Source organism: Eulemur rufifrons, chromosome 7 (assembly GCF_041146395.1).
Source record: "Eulemur rufifrons isolate Redbay chromosome 7, OSU_ERuf_1, whole genome shotgun sequence".
NCBI lineage: Eukaryota > Metazoa > Chordata > Mammalia > Primates > Lemuridae > Eulemur > Eulemur rufifrons.
This window is the reverse complement of record NC_090989.1, coordinates 161304557-161324713: the sequence shown is the minus strand read 5'-3', so window position 1 is coordinate 161324713 and position 20157 is coordinate 161304557. Positions and strand designations below refer to the sequence as shown.

Sequence of the window (20157 nt, the reverse complement as noted above, 5' to 3'; positions counted from 1 at the left end):
ACATTAAATGTGAAATTGTAACTACGAAGGGAGGTTATGATGCTTTGAGGCTAAGTATAGGGAGATTTATCTAGTCATCAGGTCGAGTATTTTCCAAGGCATCTGAGAGGTGGGTGAACATGGTTTAACTAGAGTAAGGGTGAGGGATGCGGTAGCTACTAATCCTAAACTACAGCAACAGTGTGGCAGAAGAAATACGCAGAAGGTGGCGAAAATTATGAGGGCCCTGCTTTTCAATACTTTTTTTTTTTTTGAAAAAAAAAATACCTTATTTTATAAACAGTAAAGCAAGATCATAAATATTTTTAAAGTGAGGAGGCTTTCCACTTCCTCGACGTAAGGAATATATATATCTTTCAAGCTGCTTCTAGGAGAGAAAAAGTGCAAGAAAAGCAAGACTACCTCGTTGACTTCTATTAACAAAGCAATGGCCAGTGAAAGTGTGTTGTAGCTCTCCTGTCTTCACACATTATTAGGGATCTTCAGCTTGACCTGGCGTAGGGGTCTAAGTGTCTTAGGCCTAGCTCCTTAATAGGTTGCCACAATTTCTCCGACCACACGTTGTCTTTTAACCACTTTTGTCCACAGAGGGCAGGGCGGGTCTTCATTTCTGTACTGCGGCAAGCGTCTGGTCCCGTCCGTGAAAAGGGGTAAGTTCACGGGACCAGGGAATCCCCAACGCGCGTAGCGTTAACAAGTAGACGAGGTTCACCGTCCTAACCCATAATGCACAGCTCGACTTCCCGGAAGCAAAGACTACAGCCCCAAGGAGGAATCCATCCGGGCGGAAGCGTCTCTCTTTGAGTCTGATTGGAAGTGACGAAGCGAGGTATTGTGGGACTTTGTCGGTCTTCCAGTACGCATGTGCCAACGCCCAAAGGTGGTGGCGACGACAGAAACACGTCAGCAAAACTGGCCAATCTCCTGCGTGCGCAAGCGCCGTGGCTCAGGCAGCACCGGAAGCACGGGGGGATGGGGCGGCGGTGACGCGATTTTGTCCGCGTTGGAGGGGCCGGGCCGCTGCCGGAGTCGCCGCGGCCGTCGCGTGACGTGGCACAGCAGGAGCCTTAAGGCCAAACCCGGAGCTGCCGCGCCAGTCGCCTAGTAGGTCCTCGTCCCGCTAATTACTGTCCTGGAGTTTTATCCGACACACCGGCCAGCGAGACGTCCCTGCTGTCCTCTTTCTTTCTCAGCTCTTTCTCTTTCCTCTCCTTCAGTTTGCCGGGAGCGTGAAGAGAGAAGGCCTGGGGACGCCCCAAACCCCTTCTGCCCATCGCAAGTGCCACTACCGCCATGGGCCTCACCATCTCCTCTCTCTTCTCCCGCCTCTTCGGCAAGAAGCAGATGCGCATTTTGATGGGTGAGTGAGTGGCCCTAGTGGAGATCCGGGGAAGGCCAGGTCTCTGTGCTTGGGGCGGCCTCCGGGCCTGTTTTTTTCCTCTGCGGGCCGTGGTGGGGGAGGGGCGGCCGGTTGTGGGTCAAGAGGACTCTTTAAGGGGAAACAATGGAGCGAAGGGTGAACCATCGCCCGGTATCTGTCGCCCAACGAGGCAGGAACAGGGGCCTCGGGCAAGATTTCCTCTTCCTGGACTTCGCTTTCTCTCTTTTATCTTATTGAAAGCTGGACAAGATTGGGCGGAGATACGGGGAAAGCGAAGTCAGAAGTGAACACTGGAGAGGGCCATTCTGAGGGTGCGCTCTGCATCCCCTCTTCCCAGGGTGTGGGCAGCGGTTGGGAGGGAGGGACAGCGACTCCAGCTTTTCGCCTCCCCTTTTCCGCTTCATGTACACACTCTGCACACTGCTTTGGTATGTGAGCGAGTGGCCTCTGAGAGCCCGGAGCCGCCCGGGGGCAGGAAGTGACCAGGCCCTGTGCCGTGGCCAGGGAGCACCCAAGGTTTCCGAAGAGTCGGAGTCCTTACGCTCAATTTGCTAAACTTTGCCTCTCATTGGATTAGGCTGCGTTTTTTTCCGTTCTTCTTTTTTAATAAGTTCATTCTTCGAAAATTGAGTTTATTTTGTCTCTGTTTCTTTTGGCTGCTTTCAAGAATTTTAAATATATTTGGTTTATTCTCTTTGGTTTTCAAACTAAGTTTTATCTAGCTTGCTCAATGTTTAATGCAAAAAACTTTTAGAAAACAATTTTTTTTAAATCTGATAAGTTTTTAGTAACTGGACTAAACATGATGCTTAATTTTAGGGTAGCTTTGTTAAATAGTGACTACAAAATTGTTTTTTTGAAATTTTCTTTTTTTAGAAAATGGGCATTTGAAAAACTGCTTTTCTGGGGCCGTTTTTTGCTCAGCTGAGGGAGAAGGGCTGTCACTCAGGTGATGTAAGCAACCCCTCCCCGTAGTACTGTGAGTTGTCTCTACATCACAGTGGAGCTCTGTGGACTTGTATAATGCTAAAAGAAGCCGCTCTAACTTTGAACATTGAAACTTGTTGGTTCATTAGTGTTTTGGGAGGGGTGTTACTTTTGAGTTTTACTACCATCGAAAAGTTTTCAAAAACAAGCTTCTGTACTATTTGAAGATACGAAGAATGAGAGTATACATACTTGGTTCCTGTTTTACTTTCTTGTTAATTCAGCCTTCTTACAATTCATAAAATAATTGTTCATGATTCACTCATAAAGGTAAATCAGTGTTTGTCTCTTTCAAAGTATCCGAGATTTTCTTTGTGAAGAGGACAGAGAATTACTTTAGGAAGGCAAGCATATTATTTAAACTCTAAGTGGCTGAAAATTAGTAGTCTAAAAACAGATTGGAAGTCAATGGGAGGACTTTGTGATAAATGAATTTCCAACCTGTCGTTAAAGGGTTAACCGGTATATGGTTGTGTTCCAGAAAATGTAGTATATTGGTCTTATTACTTAAGATTTATCATAAATGAATTGCTGTTTTTCATTTCCTTAGTCTTGTGATTGCTAAAAGTATGTGTTGGAGCCTGGTGAGGTGACTTGTCCCAGCACTTTGAGTGGCTGAGGGAGTTCGAGATCAGCCTGGGCAATGTAGCAAGACCCCATCTCTATAGTAAAATAAAAAAGCTGGACATGGTGGTGAATGCATGTAGTCCCAGCTACTTAGGAGGCTGAGGCAGGAGGATTGCTTGAGCCCAGGAGTTTGAGGTTACAGTGAGATATGATTGTGCCTCTGCATTCCATCCTGGGCGATAGGACCAGACCCTGTCTCTTTTCAAAAAAAGTGTTGGGGTGGGGGGAGGAAAGGTAGAATTATGCTGGAAACACTTTCCTATGTTGACTATATTAGGGAGGCGTTTCCCTCCCCCCAGATAATGATTGGAAGAAAATGGAAGAGGAAAAGTATTTAACTTTCTGCGTTTGTGCAGGGGATTGAAGTCATGGGAGTTATTCATTTTATTTCAGATTTTTTATTACTTGGGTTTGCTATTCTTGTTTTGTACTTTAATTTTGGGATAATCAGTTTTCCTGGATTTAAAACACTTCAGTCAAAGTCAACTTTTATGGTAACTCATCAAAGAAAGTAGCAACAGATGAGGGAAATATGTGCATGAACAGGAAAAAGGATGATTTGGAAGTTTGATAATTCTTAAATTTTTCTGTCTGCCTTTATGAGTGATTCTATAAATAATCACTTTTAAAATATCTGCCCCATTCAACTGTTAGAATTATCAGTTAATGTTTTTTCATATTACATCAGTGTGCTGCTTTTTCTTTGATAATGCTTAGATAAAATTCATGCCTTCTTGAGTCAGTGGCTTTTTTAGACTTTACATTTTAAAGTGTATTAAGAGATAGCAGCTAATGTGTCTGGTTTGCCAAACTGTTCTAGAGAAGTTTTTAATTCCATTCCTACAGTAGCCACTCTCCCAAAAGTAAAAGTTCAAGTAATTTTGAAAGGTGTTTGAAAGTTAATTTGTAGTTAACTGTAATAAAATAAAAAGCCAATACAGTGTATGAAATTTAATGTCATTTGAACTGTTGATTGACAGGAATTATGTAGTAGTTATTTATAAGGGGGAATTATTCATGTGAATTATATTGCCCAAGTTAGAAAGCAATGTCTTCTGCATTATTCTATTTTAAGTCTAGTGTCTATACTTTGATCCGTGATAACATGTAATTTTGGTAAATGAATTCCTAAATTATGTTTATATCCAAAAGTGTTGTACATAGGAATTACTCTAATCTCTTTACTTTGAATTTTTGCGTTCTTGCCTGTTGAAAAGCTGAAAAGGTATTGCTTTCTAAAAGTTTCCTAACAGCAGTGTAGTTGTGTATTGCCTTGTATGTAACTGTGGTTTTTGGGAACCAGGGAGGTTCAGGAGAAAGGATCCTGTATTTGCCAATTTAAAAAATATTGCCAGTATTTAATAAGTGAGGCTTCAAGCTAAAGAGTGGTATTTCATATGTGTTCTTTCTTTTTGACTTAGCATATTACAAGCATTTTTTCAGGTCTTTTGTTCAAAATGTAATTGCCAGCCTTTTTTAAAAAATGGCCTTCTGATTAGTTATGTGAATATAGGGAACAACTGAAAAGGCAAAAATCTTTAGTTTTGTGCCACTGGAAGTTGATAGATGCAGCCATCCTTAGATGTATGTGCCTTTTTGCATTATATTACAAAGTATGGCTGTGGGGACTGCTAATTTGCTGCTAATTAACTCATTGATAAAAGTGCACATGTTCCTTCCTGATCTCTTGGTTAGAAGCAAAACCTAAGCTCATTATAATTTTTCCACATACCTGATAGTTTCAGTTTCCATTTCTGTTTGGATGGTCAAGCCTCTGAGGAATTAGATAGATAAAATATTAAGATACACTGTGTCCACCAGAAATACCTAAAGGCAGGATGACTGTATATAAATACTGTTAGAGATCTCTGGCATCAGAACTAGGTTTTTTTGTTTTGCTTTGTTTTAATTTTTTAAAAAATTGATATGCAATTCATCTACCATGAAGTTTACCCCTTTCACACCCCCCCCCTTTTCTTTTTGTGGCAGTGTCTCTCTTGGTTGCCCAGGCTCAATACAGTGGCATCATCACAGCTCACCGCAACCTCAAACTCTTGGGCTCAAGTGATCCTCCTGCCTCAGCCTCCCGAGTAGCTGGAACTACAGGCACAGTAGGCATGGTGCCACCACATCCAGCTAATTTCCTTTTTTTTTTTTTTTTTGAGATGGGGTCCTGCTGTGTTGCCCAGGCTGGTCTCAAACTCCCGTCTCAGCCTCCCAAAGTGCTAGGATTACAGTCGTGAGCCACCATGCCCAGCCACGTTTACCTCTTTAAAGTGAACAATTCATTGGTTTTTAGTATATTCATAGCTGTGTAACCATCACCATTGTCTAATTCCAGAATAGTTTCATCATCCCCAAAAGAAACCTTATACCCATCAGCTATCACTCCCATTCCTCCTGCTCCCCATCCTCTAGCAGTTATTAATACTAATCTACTTTCTGTTTCTATGGGTTTGTCTATTAGGGATATTTCATGTAATGGAATCATATAATATGTGGTCTTTTGTGTCTGCTTTTTTCACTTGGCATGATGTTTTCAAAGTTCATTCATATTATAGCATATATCAGTACTTTATTGCTTTTGACGGCCAAATAGTAATTCTATTGTTTGGATAAATCACATTTTGATCATCCATTCATTAGTTGATAGAAATTTGGTTGTCTCTACTTTTTGGGTCTAATGAGTAACGCTACTGTGAACATTCATGAACAAGTTTTTATGTGGGCATATGTTTTTAATTCTCGAGTAAATACCTAGGAGTGGAATTGTGTCATAGTAACTGTGTTTAACATTTGGAGGGAAAAAGGTAACATTTTGAGGAACTGACATAACTTTTCCAAAGCAGCTTCACCATTTTACATTCCTGCTAGCTGTGTATGAGAGTTCTAATTTCTCCACAAGACCTCGGTTTTTTTGTTTGTTTGTTTGTTTGTTTGTTTTGAGACAGAGTCTCACTCTGTTGCCCAGGCTAGAGTGCCATGGCATCAGCCTAGCTCACAGCAACCTCAAACTCTTGGGCTCAAGGATCCTCTTGCCTCAGCCTCCCAAGTAGCTGGGACTATAGGCATGCGCCACCGTGCCTGGCTAATTTTTCTCTATATATTTTTAGCGGTCCATATAATTTCTTTCTATTTTTAGTAGAGATGGGGTCTCGCTCTTGCTCAGGGTGGTCTCGAACTCCTGAGCTCAAACAATTCACCCGCCTCGGCCTCCCAGAGTGCTAGGATTACAGGCATGAGCCACCGCGCCTGGCCGGACCGTGGTTTTTTAATATCTGTTCTAGACTTTTGTGATTCTGGGGACATTTTCTGAACATTACATGGTTCATCTGAAAAATGGAAGGTTATTTTGGGGATTAAATTACAAAGGTGTATGGAATCACCTAGTATTGTGCTTGGAATACTGTAAGCACTCAGTTTCAAATTAATTTTATCACATGGCAGAAAAGGCAAGAAAAAATATTTTTAAAATTATTATTCAAAGAGAAGAGAAGCTTAAAAAAAGAAAATATTATGAAGGTGCATTTCAAACTTGTAGAAAATTTGATAAAGGAAAACATGAAGAAAAATTTTATCCATCTGAAAATATACTTTTCTTTTTCTAGTCTTTTTCTTTTCTGCATTTTTTTCCTCAAAGTTGACATAATTGGATTTAACTCTATAACTTAAAATACAAGTATTTCTTGCTGCCATAATTTGGTAGACATGCTTTTTAATAAGATTGGCAAAGATTTTTTTGAGGTAGTTTTGCTGCTGCTATATTAGCACTTTGGTCAAAGTGCTTGGTCTATTTAAGGAGGACAAGTAATTCCTGTATATCTTTCAGTACAGTGACTTGTTTATGGAGGTGGAAGGGTGGGAAAACATTGCTGGGCTATACAGATAAGTCTTATCTAACTCTTGGCTTACATTTATACAATATTATTTTGGATACAACTGCAAAAGATACTTTCTATGTGACTGTGAGCCATTAAACTATTGTCTTGTAATTTTTATTTAAAAAATAATTTGTGGATGCTTATGGTTGCATTATTCCCTTTTTTAATGAAAGTAATACATGTTTGTTGGGTAAAAAAAATTCTAACAGAGCATTAGAAGACACTATTAAATATACATACACGCAGGCATAAAACTTATTAAAAGAAATTTGGATTATCTCCGTGGTTTTCTGTAACTTAAAATAAGTATGTAATCATGAGTTGTCTTGAATTTCTTCCGTTCTTTGTCAGTATTTTTGGATTTTCATTGTTTTTAAAGGGTGGTAAAAGGTCTGATTGGATCTCCAATGAGAACTGGCAGGTGCCAGTCTTCAAAACTTGACTCATAATTTTTTTATTTTTTCTAGTTAACATTTCAGTGTCAGTTATGACTTGGCTTAATCGTATTTAGATGTAGTTAAAGGTGAATTTTGGTTTACTTAAAAATCAATCAGAATCACCAAAAGAGGTTATATGTTCTCGAGGGACTTAGCTTTGTAGAACAATTTAAAGATCTGGTTGTGTTTTGCCACCCTCCCTTTGTTTTCTGTATTTTTACTGAAGATGCCAAACTTCAAGGTAGCTACTTTTTTGTGTTTTTTAGAATTATGTTTTCTGACCTTTTTGATACTATTCTATACTCAAAAAATAAAACACTTGTGTAACAGCTGGTTTTTCTTATGTCCATGAATGAGGGCTGGGGTGAACTGATCACTCTGACTAGTAAGTATTTCGGGTAAGAGTAAACTTGCATCCCTGTATGAAGAAGTGAGTAACAGGTTTTGATTATCTTAAAGCTACCCTAGTTGGGTACGGAGTAGAAAGGGTTGTTATAGGATAGAAAGTATTGCCTGTAGCTCTCAGTTCTGTTTTGGACTAACTGATAAAAGTTAAACTTACTTGCATAGGAATGTAAATTAGATAAGTGATATGATTTCAGTTCTTTTTAACTTATTAGCATTGCTTTCATGTGTGAAGTCATGCTTTGGTTTAAATATTAAGAAAATGTCCTTGCTTAAATCAATATTCCATTGAATTGATTTTAAAGATTTGCGATAAGATAAAATCCAGGTGGCCAAATGTGATGTACTTAGAACAATGATATATTCAATGTGGTTATTAGATATTGATCTTTTATTTATGAGGGCTTTCACAAACAATGTGGAATATACAGATTTTGAGAGATTTATACTTACAATCGGTTACTTTGCTTTCATTATTATAAGGGGACTAGGACATAGTTATACAGGTATATTTTTTCCCTATAGCATCAAGATCTTTTACCTAAAATTTACTCTGTAAATAAAAGGAAAATTAAGTTTACAAATCTTAGGATAATTCTTTATTCACTTGTTCTCATATGTTCTGATTCAGCTTCTAATTTGTGTTTTTAAAAATGGTGTTAGGCCAGGGCCGTGGTTCAGGCCTGTAATCCTAGCACTTTGGGAGGTTGAGGTGGCAGGATAGCTTGAGGCCAGGAGTTTGAGACCAGCCTGAGGAACATAGTGAGACCTCATCTTTACTGAAAATAGAAAAAAGTTAGCCGGGGGTGAGCGCCTGAAGTCCCGGCTGCTCAGGAGGCTAAGGCAGGAGGATCACTCCCTCCCACCCCCCACCCTCTCAACCCAGCTTTTCGGTGACTCTGGGAAGAACGAGGAATAGAAGGAGGATCACTTGATCCCCCAGGAGTTTGAGATTGCAGTGAGCTATGAGGATGCCACTACACTCAAGCCTGGGAAACGAAACAACAAAATGGTGGTAGTTCATAGAATTAATAAGGATTTGAATTGGAAGAGATCTTAGATTATCTGATCCAATCCCTTTGTTTTATGACTAATTTCTCTGGCCTCAGTGTCCTAATGTGACCTGTTTAAAGGCATTTAGCTAGTTTGTGGCAAAGCTAGAGCTTAGAGCCTGAGTCAGCCACATACTCTTTTCTTTTCACTGCTACATGCTGTCTGTCTAGGTCTAGAAAGAAAAACGGAAAGGACTTCTGTAGGAAGTATTGATTTTGTGTGGGAATCAAAAATAAGATAATTTCATTTCTAACTCACATTTGTGCCTTGAGCAGTCAACTTTTACTTTCAAACTCTAAATATATTGTATAATTAATTATTTCTTGGTGTGTGCTTTGGGTCTATATTTTAAATTTATAATGTCTTCTAGTTGGATTGGATGCTGCTGGCAAGACAACAATTCTGTATAAACTGAAGTTGGGGGAGATAGTTACCACCATTCCTACCATTGGTAAGAAAGTTTATAGATAACTTTAATTTATAGATACCATAATGATATATTGTAAAGTGAAATACAATACAGTCTAATTTTGAAACTTTTTGTTAAGCTTGTTGATTGTCTTAATAGGACTTTTAAACTATTCTAAGAATTTCACAATAAAGAAGTTTATTTTCTTAGTGATACTTTATTTTGCACCACAGTCATTTTTGTCTTCCTTTGTAGGTTTTAATGTGGAAACAGTAGAATATAAGAACATTTGTTTCACAGTATGGGATGTTGGTGGTCAAGATAAAATTAGGCCTCTCTGGAGGCATTACTTCCAGAATACCCAGGTAAGGAATGCTATGTGTTCTTAAAACTTTTCTTTATGGATTTCATGCTCTGAAGTTTACATTAATATCTAATATTTGCTTGGATGTTGGTGTGTACTATGTGAGTTGGCATTCTTCTTATCTCTACTTCTGTATTCTTCAGTGGACTCTTACTCATGCCTCAGGCTAAATTATCTAGGGTGGAAGAGTTAATGTAGCTACCACAGTAAGATTTTGGGGTGGGATGGGTATCAGCATAATTTTCAAGAATGAATTTGGGGCCAGGCATGGTGGCTCGTGCCTGCAATCCTAGCACTTTGGGAGGCCATGGTGGGAGGACTGTTTGAGGTCAGGATTTTGAGATCAACCTGAGCAAGAGTGAGACCCTGTCACTACAAAAAATGGAAAAATTAGCTGAGCATGGTGGTAAGTGCCTGTAGTCCCAGCTACTTGGGAGGCTGAGGTAGTAGGATTGCTTGAAGCCAGGAGTTTTGAGGTTGCAGTAAGCCATGATGACACTACTGCAATCTGGCCAGGGGGTACAGAGCGAGACCGTTTCAAATTAAAAAAACATAAATAGGCCGGGCGCGGTGGCTCACGCCTGTAATCCTAGCACTCTGGGAGGCCGAGGTGGGCGGATCGTTTGAGCTCAGGAGTTCGAGACCAGCCTGAGCAAGAGCAAGACCCCATCTCTACTAAAAATAGAAAGAAATTATATGGACAGCTAAAAATATATATAGAAAAAATTAGCCGGGCATGGTGGTGCATGCCTGTAGTCCCAGCTACTTGGGAGGCAGAGGCAGGAGGATCGCTTGAGCCCGGGAGTTTGAGGTTGCTGTGAGCTAGGCTGACGCCACGGCACTCACTCTAGCCTGGGCAACAGAGTGAGACTCTGTCTCAAAAAAAAAAAAAAAAACCATAAATAAATTAGGCTTCTCATTGATAGTTTTTTTGGTTTCGTTCTTTGTTTAGAAAGTAAGGTCAAACTTTCGGACATTGTAGTTTCGAATGAATGTATTAAGACAATTGGTATTCCTTCATTTAGCCCAATTAGGCGTTTATTTTATTGAAAATACATTAATCTGCTGTGTTGATTTGTAAGGTATTTTAATATTACCATATAGTATATATATAATACTGACATGGGAAAGACCTTAGTAATCCTGTAGAGCAAAAGTTCTCAAGTTTGGCTTCACATTAGAATCACCTGGGAAGCTCTAAAAATCCTAAAGCCCTAATCGTGGCCCAAGACCCCTTGAATCAGAATCTTTGGGGATGTAATCCAGGTATCAGTAGTGTTTCTTAAACTTTAGTGTGCCTATCAATCACCTGCATATTTGTTAAAAATACAGATTGATTTAGGAGGACTTGGCTAAGGTCTGAGATTCTGTATTTGGGTGGTGTTGAAGCTGCTGATTTGGGATCTTACAACAGCAGCACTGTTGATATTTTGGGCTAGATCGTTCATTGTTTGTTGGGGATGGGAAGGGCTCTCTGTTGCCATGTAGGATGTTTAGCAGCATCCTTGTCCTCTACATAGTGGATGCCAGTAGCAACACCCCCCAACCTACTTGTGACAACCAAAAATGTCTCCACACCTACAAAGTATCCCCTGGGGACAGAACTGCTCCCTGCTGAGAAGTACTAGTCTAACCCTCTTATATAAGAGGAAACTTGGAATGACTTATCCAAGAGTGGAGAGTTTATTCTTGTTTTCCCTTTCTGTTTAATCTGGTCCCAACTCTTGCCTTTTCTACTACACAAGGGATTTCTCATCTGCTTTCTTTACTGCTTAAGTTGATTGATAAGTTTTTTTAAGTAAATTGTGATATTATAAGCACTTTATATGTTTATGATAAGCAATGTCATCTTGTTCTCCAACTCTTAAAACATTGCATACAAGTGAGGTATATTGCCACCACGTTGCAGTGAATACCCTAGGTAAAGCTTATACCATAGCTAACCTGGCTGGCACAACCAGTTTTAAGTAGTATGTCATGTTAAATAAGTGGTACGCTTTTTTTATTTAAAAATGAGAATGTTTATGTTCATTAATGAAGATGTGGCTAGAAAAGATATTTCATGTAGAGGTACATGCTTAAAAAAAACTTTATTATGGACAACCGGTAGGTTGAATATGTCTTAAACAAAATGCTTGGGACTAGAAATGTTTCGGATATGGGATTTTGGAATATTTGCATTATACTTACCCAGTTGAGCCCAAATTTGAAAATCTGAAATCTAAAATGCTCTAATGAACATAATGTTGGTATACAGAAGGTTTTGTATTTTGGAGCATGTCAGATTTTAGATTTTCAGATTAGGGATAATCCTGTCTACACAAAAGTAGAGAGGATAGCATAATAAACTCCCATATATCTATTATGTAACTTTAGTTATTAAGATATAGCCAATGTTTGGCCGGGCGTGGTGGCTCACGCCTGTAATCCTAGCACTCTGGGAGGCCGAGGCGGGTGGATCGCTCAAGGTCAGGAGTTCGAGACCAGCCTGAGCAAGAGCAAGACCCCGTCTCTACTAAAAAAATAGAAAGAAATTATATGGACAACTAAAAATATATATAGAAAAAATTAGCCAGGCATGGTGGCGCATGCCTGTAGTCCCAGCTACTCGGGAGGCTGAGGCAGCAGGATTGCTTAAGCCCAGGAGTTTGAGGTTGCTGTGAGCTAGGCTGACGCCACGGCACTCACTCTAGCCCGGGCAACAGAGCCAGACTCTGTCTCAAAAAAAAAAAAAGATATAGCCAATGTTTAATTGATACTCATCTCTAATGTGCTTGGGCATTTCATTTAGGGACTATGTTCTAGAAGTAGACTTAGATATGAAATAAAACCTTGCTAATTCTTAAGCCTTGTAATTCTTGGCCAAGAGTAACCCTGATCTTATCCCTAGATATGTTTAGAATGCTTTGTAATTTGCTTTAAGTTCTAAATTTGAGATTAGACCCATTCCTGGCTTATTTGGACCACCTTAGAATTAAAAGTCCAAGTACTACTTCCTAGGGAGCTCATGCCTGCTGGAGCAAGCTTTATGTGTCACTTGATGTAATCACAGCCAAGCTTTTAGCTTGCTTTCCAGCATTCCTGATCAGTTCTTCTAGCTATAAAATTTAAAAGAAGCTAATTTTACCTGTAACCATGTTTCTAACTTGTGTTAATCCAGAGCACAGTGTGTAGAAAATTCCTCTTCATTAGATAATTATAGTTAGTTTGCTATTGTAAATAATTAAGACAATATTTGGCTTTTTAACAAATTTTACAGTAGCTGGGCTTTAGAATTCTAGTCTCTACAATCTTGATTCTAGGCTGTTTCAGGAAGAGAACAACTTAGAATTTATTCCTAAAATAATTCTCCCTCTCAGTGTTACTTTGGCACTGATAGTGTTATTTACATTTTAAAACAGAATAAAAATGGAGTGTTTGTAGTCATATAAAATTAGATCTCTTTTAGAGGCATTACCTCTTCTAGAGGGTAGGTTCTAAAAAGGAGTAGCTTTTGAAATAGGGAAAGGAGACATAGATTTGCTAAATGCCTGCGATGAGCTAGGAACAAAGATAGATCCTTTATACCCCTATGTTTACATTTAATCTTTAGCAGGCTTATAAAGTTAGTGGTATTGTTTTTATTTTACAGAAGAGGCACATTCAAGGATTAGGTAATACATGTAACAAGTAGTGCTGAGAATTTGGGTCTGTATTCCCACCACACTATATTGACTTCCAAAACACCAAAAGTTTTTTCAAAGGATGGGATGTTTCCAACAGAGATAAAGGAAATGGACTTGAAATTTGCTAGACCAAAGGAAATTGTCATTTAACGACAGTGGCCCAATATAAGTGTTAGGTGTTGCTGCAGAGTCCAGTACTATGGTAATGCAAGGGGATAAGTAGAAAATGATGCAGGATAGTCCTTTGCCCTCACTGGATTCAATCTATTTACTTACATAAATTAATAAGGCAGGGCAATCTGATAAGTGACAAATGATCAAAAATACTTTTTAGGGGTTAGGGTTGTAGGAAGAAGAATATTTAAAATCACTTTAGTGTAATAGGAATAGATTTTTAACAAAGCTATAAAATTAATCTGCCCCCCCTCTTCTAGCTGATGATTTTATACTTTCCCACTTGAAAGTTCTTAGGAAAGTCCTAATTAATTGCTTCCCAATTTTGTTTCTTTTATGGTGTAGGATTCTAATATTTGTGAGTATGTTTAAGAATTGTTACTACCTTCCTTTTTGTTAAGGATTTCTTACTTGATCAAGTGAATCTTGAGTTTTTCTTGGTACATTTTAAGACTTCCTTCTGATTCTAGAATCAGGCAGGCAGCATTCTGGAGCAAGGCTACTTTTTTCTTTTTCCTTCCATGATGAAGCATATAAAAACTACTGTATCATTCCCCTCATTTTACTCCCCCCCCCTTTTAAATACTTTGTACGTGCCTTTGAGTGAATAAGCTAATTCATGATTGTTTAGGATCTTTGATTTATTCTTTTTCCTTTTGTACCCACTTTGTAGCTGTTTGCTAATAATAACTTACTTGCACTTAAATGTGGGAGTGCAGAGGGAAGTGGGGAAAAGGATAAAATTTATTCTTAGGGTAGTTGAGAAAGGTGATCAGTTGGTTAAGAGTAAGATTTTTTTTAGATTTGAAATTAACACTAATAAGTTAAAATCACAAATAGTACTCAAATCAATTTTCAATATTAGAGCCCTGAGTTTTGGGTTTTGGTGGGGTTTTTTTGCTTATTTGTTTTTATTTTATAATAATGAGACATTTTCTTCCTAGCAGCTAACCCTTGATGCCATTTTGCTGCCTATACTTGTTTCATATTTAGTGTATCTTTTAACTGTTATAATGTATTGAAACAATTTTTCCCCAGGGTCTTATTTTTGTGGTAGATAGCAATGATCGTGAAAGAATTCAGGAAGGAGCAGAAGAGCTGCAGAAAATGGTAAGAATATACTTAAAATTCATCATTTTCAAGATGTGTTTTTCTAGGTGACAGTGGTGGTGTTTTAGTGGTTGGTACTTGCACAAATGAATTTTTTTGGCGCTAGAAAGAACCTTGAGAAACTATATTATCCATGGGTTCTTAAGAATGCACACCAACATCTCTTGCAGCACTTTCTTAAAAACACATGGAAGAATGCCGGGCGCGGTGGCTCATGCCTGTAATCCTAGCACTGGGAGGCTGAGGCGGGTGAATTGTTTGAGCTCAGGAGTTCGAGACCAGCCTGAGCAGAGTGAGACCCCATCTCTACTAAAAATAGAAAGAAATTGTATGGACAGCTAAAAATATATATAGAAAAAATTAGCCGGGCATGGTGGCTCATGCCTGTAGTGTCAGCTACTTGGGAGGCTGAGGCAGGAGGATCACTTGAGCCCAGGAGTTTGAGGTTGCTGTGAGCTAGGCTGATGCCATGGCACTCTAGTCTGGGCAACAGAGTGAGACTCTGTCTCACAAAAAAAAAAAAAAAAAAAAAAAAAAAAGGGAAGAGTAGCTACTTCAGTAAGTTGAGAGGAAGGTGCAGCTTGTTTTTAGAGTGCTTCCTAGATAATTTTGATGCATATCTCTGGTTGAGGATATCTGATTTAGTTCAGTCCCTTATTTTACAGATATGAAATCTATAGTTTTGAAGCAGTTTTGACATAGAAATACTGATTCAAATCCTTTGTTCTCAAGGTCATCAGTTTCAATTTTCTGTATGCTGTGCCTGTAATTTCTTCAGAAATGTTTTGTAATAGCAACCAGGATAAAGGATTCCTTCTGGAAATAGGGGCAATTTGGTTGACAGTGCCATTTTAGCCTTGCCATATATCAGATTAATGTTTTCATGTATTAATATTATTAAATACCCTGGAAAAACCCCAGCTACTCAGGAGACTGAGGCAGGAGGATTGTTTGAGCCTAGGAATTGAAGGCTGCAGTGATCTGTGATTGTGCCAGCTGTGATTGTGTTTATGGCAAACTTGTAGCCATAAAGTATTTGCTGAAATGAAATCTTAATTCTCATTTATTGCTCCTGGAGTGCAGTTTGTAAAACTATGGTGCCAGTATATGTGTAACTAATTCACTGGTGGCTTTTTGCCTAACGAGTAAAATGTCACCAATATCCGCTCTTTTTTTAAAAACAGCTTTATTGAGATACACTTCACATAACATAAATTTTGGTATACACAGTTGCACAACCGTCATCACAATCTACTATTAGAAAATTTGCATCACCCCCCAAAAAAATCCTGGAACCATTAGCAGTCACTCCCCATTCCCTCCCTCCCCTACATCACACTCCCAGCCCCTGACAATTGCTAATTTACTTTCTGTCTCTATACAGTCACCTATTCTGGACATTCATATAAATGGAATCATACAATATGTGGTCTTTTGTGAGTGGCTTCTTTCACTTAGCACAAATTTTCAAGGTTCATCCATGTTGTATCATGTATCAGTACTTACTCCCACCAGCTTCTATTTTTGGTACTCTTTGTATTTTTCATTATACTGCTAATGCCCAAATAATTGTGTTGTTGTCACATTGTTGTCTGATCCAACTGACTAGAAAGGATAAAAGTCCAAAAATATCTTCTGAGTACTTTTGCTACTAAGTACCATAAAATCCTGCCATAAACACTTTATTCCCATACGTGTTTCTTGCTTTTGTCAGGCCTAACTATGGATAATTGTGAAGGCTGGAGTGGTTTTCCTTAATGAAGTGGTAGGATGATTGACTTAAAAAAGGTTTGCTTTACTTGAAGGCATATGATTGTTTGCTCTGGATTTAAAAACCGATGGATATGAGATTTAAGTTGTAAGAGTACCTGAACTTTATTTGGAGAAATTTGGTTGATGTTTAATAATATGTTTAATTATTTAATGTTGAATAAAGGGTACATATAGGAAGACCGTATTTTAGTTGATTGCAATAATTGGATTCCAGTTTGGGAGTTGTTAATGTCTTAGCTTTTATTTCCAGCTTCAGGAAGATGAATTGAAAGATGCGGTGCTGCTGCTTTTTGCAAACAAACAGGATTTGCCAAATGCCATGGCCATCAGTGAAATGACAGATAAATTAGGTCTTCAGTCTCTTCGTAACAGAACAGTAAGTGTTTGCAGGTTGATATTAACCTCCTTACTGTCGGTTATTAGGAGAATTGTTTAAGTTAGTATTTAGTATAAACATTTATTATCCCCTTTGAACAGATGAGCCCATTATTTATTTAAAAATATGGTAATATACTCTCTTGCTTATAAAAAAAATCAGCTCTTTCAGGCTTTTTTTCAAACCTTTATAAATTTTCATTTTGTTTTACTTTAAAGTACATTGATGTCTTCTCTGTTTAACTTTTAATATATCTTAAGGATCCAAAAGATATAGGAAACTACTGTAGGAGAATTAGACTATCTAAAGATTATTGATATTCTTAATTTTGTATCTTTTAAATAGCTTTACAACAAATATTTTATAATTTGGTTTTCTTCTTAAGGATCCAGTATTTAAGTTTTGAAGTTATTTTGAATATAAGATCGTAAGAAATTTTCTACTTGCTCTCAAATAGCTTATTTTAGATCAGTGAGGTATTAGCAAAACGTGATATACTATTTTATATATGAAGATGAGTATCACAAACTATTAGTGTCATGTGCTGTATAGTAATTTTGCATTTACTTGTAAACAAGGCAAATATTGTACTGTGGCAAAAACAAAAACCGTTGCAATTGCATTTACTTGTAAACAAGGCAAATATTGTACTTTGGCAAAAACAAAAACCGTTGCCTGTTTGAGATTTCCCAGGCTGATTTAAACAAGATAAAATGTAAAGGATCCAAGTTTTCCAGGCTGTGAAGGTATGAATTCATGCCTTTCCCCAGCCCTCCTATGTTACTTACTGAGGTTGGGTAGTCAAATAAGTAGTGACAACATGGTATTCCTTCAGTGGCCTTGCATCATTAAAGCAGGGTTGTTTTTTGAAGGCAAAATAAAACTGGTCAAAAAGATGATTAATAAAAATAAAGTATCTCAACAGTAAATTGCTTTGTAGGTTTCCTTCTTGATGGTTGTAACTTTTCATTGCATTTCATACAGTTACTGGAAATAAGATTCATTACCGTTTTTTAAAAAGCTGGAACTTTTTGAAATGCATGAGACTTAAGATAGTGAAATTATCTGAAAAGTTTAATCAGCAAACCCTACTCTTTCAAAAATAGGCCTCTTCTACTTTGAACTTAGTTTTATGGGAAACAAGAGGGTTATAAAAACCCAGTGGGTAGTTTACTAGTAATTTGTTCATGAATCTTTTCTCCCGATTAAGTGGTGGAAAGTGGACTAAATCTAATGAATAGGTAGGTAGAAGTAGCTTTAAATATGGGGTAGTTTTGTGAGAAGACTCCTAATGTAAAGGGTAGATAATTTTTTCTTTCCGAAAGCACAGTTTTAAGAAAAGGGGTAGATAATTTTGAGTCATCTTTATAGTTACTGAGATCATTAAATATAGAATCGATCATTTGTGTGATATAATATTTTACCATGTTTACATTTATTCCTGTGATTTTATATATTAAATTTTTTCTTTTTTCTTACATGTTTATAATTGCTGACTTGTAATACCATCGGACATTTGGGAGAAATATTTAATTTTTTGATTAAGAACACTCAAACATTGTGGCTGTATATATTGTCTTATGTTAATCAAGTATTTTCTTGTCCTTTCTTTACAGTGGTATGTTCAAGCCACTTGTGCTACACAAGGAACTGGTCTGTATGAGGGACTTGACTGGCTGTCAAATGAGCTTTCAAAACGTTAAATGAAACTGGATATCTAACCAAGGACATGTTTGATAGAATTGGTCTAGGCTTGTTACAACAAAATTAGTTTGCATCTTGGTTATTAAACAGTATCTGGGACTGGTTTGGGCAGAATATTACAGAGTTGAAACTTATTTTGTTGCCAATTATTGTTTACCAAGTATAATGTTGCTATTTAGCAATATGCTTGGTTTTAAAGAAATTCTCCTTGGGAAAAAAGTGTCCTCTTTTAATTTTACTTCCCTTTTTAGCCTAAATGCCTGGACATAGCTATGGTGAAACCTTTAAAGAAATCCGTTTTGAATGTTTTTTTGAGCCCACAACAAATAATGTTTTAAAGTTATCCCCTTGCTACTTTACTGATACCTTTATCATTCCTGGGACAGTCTGCTGATTTAAAAATGTAGCATTCCATTTGTATTTATTTCTCTCCCTTGCCAAAAAGATTTTCTAATACTGCTTGTACCAGCCAGGGAAATGCTCCAAAACACTATTCAGCTCTCTTGCACTGAGGAACTTACTTTTTCTCCCATGTTGACTCCTGGCCTCCATCAGCCAAACTTACCTTTGTGTAGTTTGGATTTGATAGCTAATTAGTTCTGTGCTGGTTGCAAAGAGTTCATATTGAGATGGTTTTTAATACTCAGCAGATTGTCTTCCTTTATGTTGTATCTTTTTTACGTTGCATGTTGCTTTTGGTATCACCCTGACTCTTTGCCCAGTATATGATAGTTCTGCTGATGTTTTATTGTTTATTGGTGAACATATCTTCATTAAGAGTTTTTGGAAAACTCATCAAATTCAATGAATACATTTTTCTTCATAACTCATTTGGAATTATTCCTAATAAAATGATAAAACATAATTGTGTGTGTTCTTTTTGAGTCTTGAAGGTATTTGAAATGGATTTTCTTATGTAGGAGAGTTGATTTGCATATTTTACATACTATGAACAATAATACAGATCCCAGTGGGTTTACTAATTGTTTAAATTGGAAATGAAATATGGGTTGTTATGTGTATAACAGTGTAGAGCAACATCAAAAACTTAGTTTTCTTTGATAAGATACTACTTTTTTTCTATAAAATACTATTTTGATGCTGTAAATTTCTGAGGTGAGATCAAGAGTAAAAGGCTGTAATAAAATGAACTGCCCACAAAGCATGTATGCATGTGTGTGTTTTACAGCTAACATTAGTTAAAAAAAAAATTCAAGTGCAGTTTGCGTGGCAGCTTACAAGGACTGTTAGTGATGTTACTCTATTTCAAAGAACTAAGTTCACAAGCAATTCCCCCCTCTCCCCCCCTCCCCCGTGTCATCCTTGTGCAGGGGCCATGCTAATCTTCTCTGTATCGTTCCAATTTTAGTATATGTGCTGCCAAAGCGAGCACAAGCAATTTTTTTTTTTTAACATCACAAATTTAGAACTTCAATAGAAAGCTGCACATAACTATTTTATCAATAAGGCAATAAAGGTATACCTTATTAACTACATCTATTAAGTTATAGACTCAACTTGATAATTTTGAATAACTTAGTTTTTGTCTATAATGTTTTATGTATTTTATAAACCTTGCTTTTTTATGATTCTTAATGGCTTGTATAGATTCAGTTAATTTTATGGATTGAAGATTTATTTCTAAAACCAAATGCATGCTTATTAAAAAGTATTTTTAATTGTTAAATCCACTAGATTAAGCAAAAAGAAATTAGAATTAATCAGTTGATGATTATTAAAAACAGTTTACGGGGATAAAGAATGTGTTTAGTTTGTATCACTTGATGTAAGTGCATCTTTCCTAGCCTACT

At 37.4% G+C, this 20157-nt stretch overlaps 1 protein-coding gene and 1 non-coding gene across 2 annotated transcripts; one reads left to right on the top strand and one right to left on the bottom strand.

Annotated features, from left to right (window-relative positions):
- The first annotated feature begins 965 nt into the window (after positions 1–965).
- On the top strand, positions 966–18464 carry ARF4 (ARF GTPase 4). The gene is made up of 7 exons (XM_069473734.1): positions 966–1104; positions 1218–1360; positions 9142–9222; positions 9436–9545; positions 14422–14493; positions 16517–16642; positions 18259–18464. The coding sequence occupies exons 2-7, from the start codon at positions 1294–1296 to the stop codon at positions 18343–18345; spliced, it is 543 nt and encodes a 180-aa protein (XP_069329835.1). The 5' UTR covers positions 966–1104; positions 1218–1293; the 3' UTR covers positions 18346–18464.
- A 1166-nt stretch (positions 18465–19630) lies between these two features.
- LOC138388811 (U6 spliceosomal RNA) lies at positions 19631–19739 on the bottom strand. Its single transcript, XR_011234297.1, has one exon. It is a non-coding gene; the product is annotated as a U6 spliceosomal RNA (small nuclear RNA).
- Between the last annotated feature and the right edge of the window lie 418 nt (positions 19740–20157).

What these genes read in the sequence shown, in the direction of transcription:
- ARF4 (XM_069473734.1), top strand. Translation starts at nt 1,294, where the DNA reads ATGGGCCTCACCATCTCCTCTCTCTTCTCCCGCCTCTTCGGCAAGAAG. An exon ending in GCAGATGCGCATTTTGATGG is followed by an intron (nt 1,361 to 9,141) that starts GTGAGTGAGTGG and finishes AATGTCTTCTAG; the next exon opens with TTGGATTGGATGCTGCTGGC. An exon ending in ATTACTTCCAGAATACCCAG is followed by an intron (nt 9,546 to 14,421) that starts GTAAGGAATGCT and finishes ATTTTTCCCCAG; the next exon opens with GGTCTTATTTTTGTGGTAGA.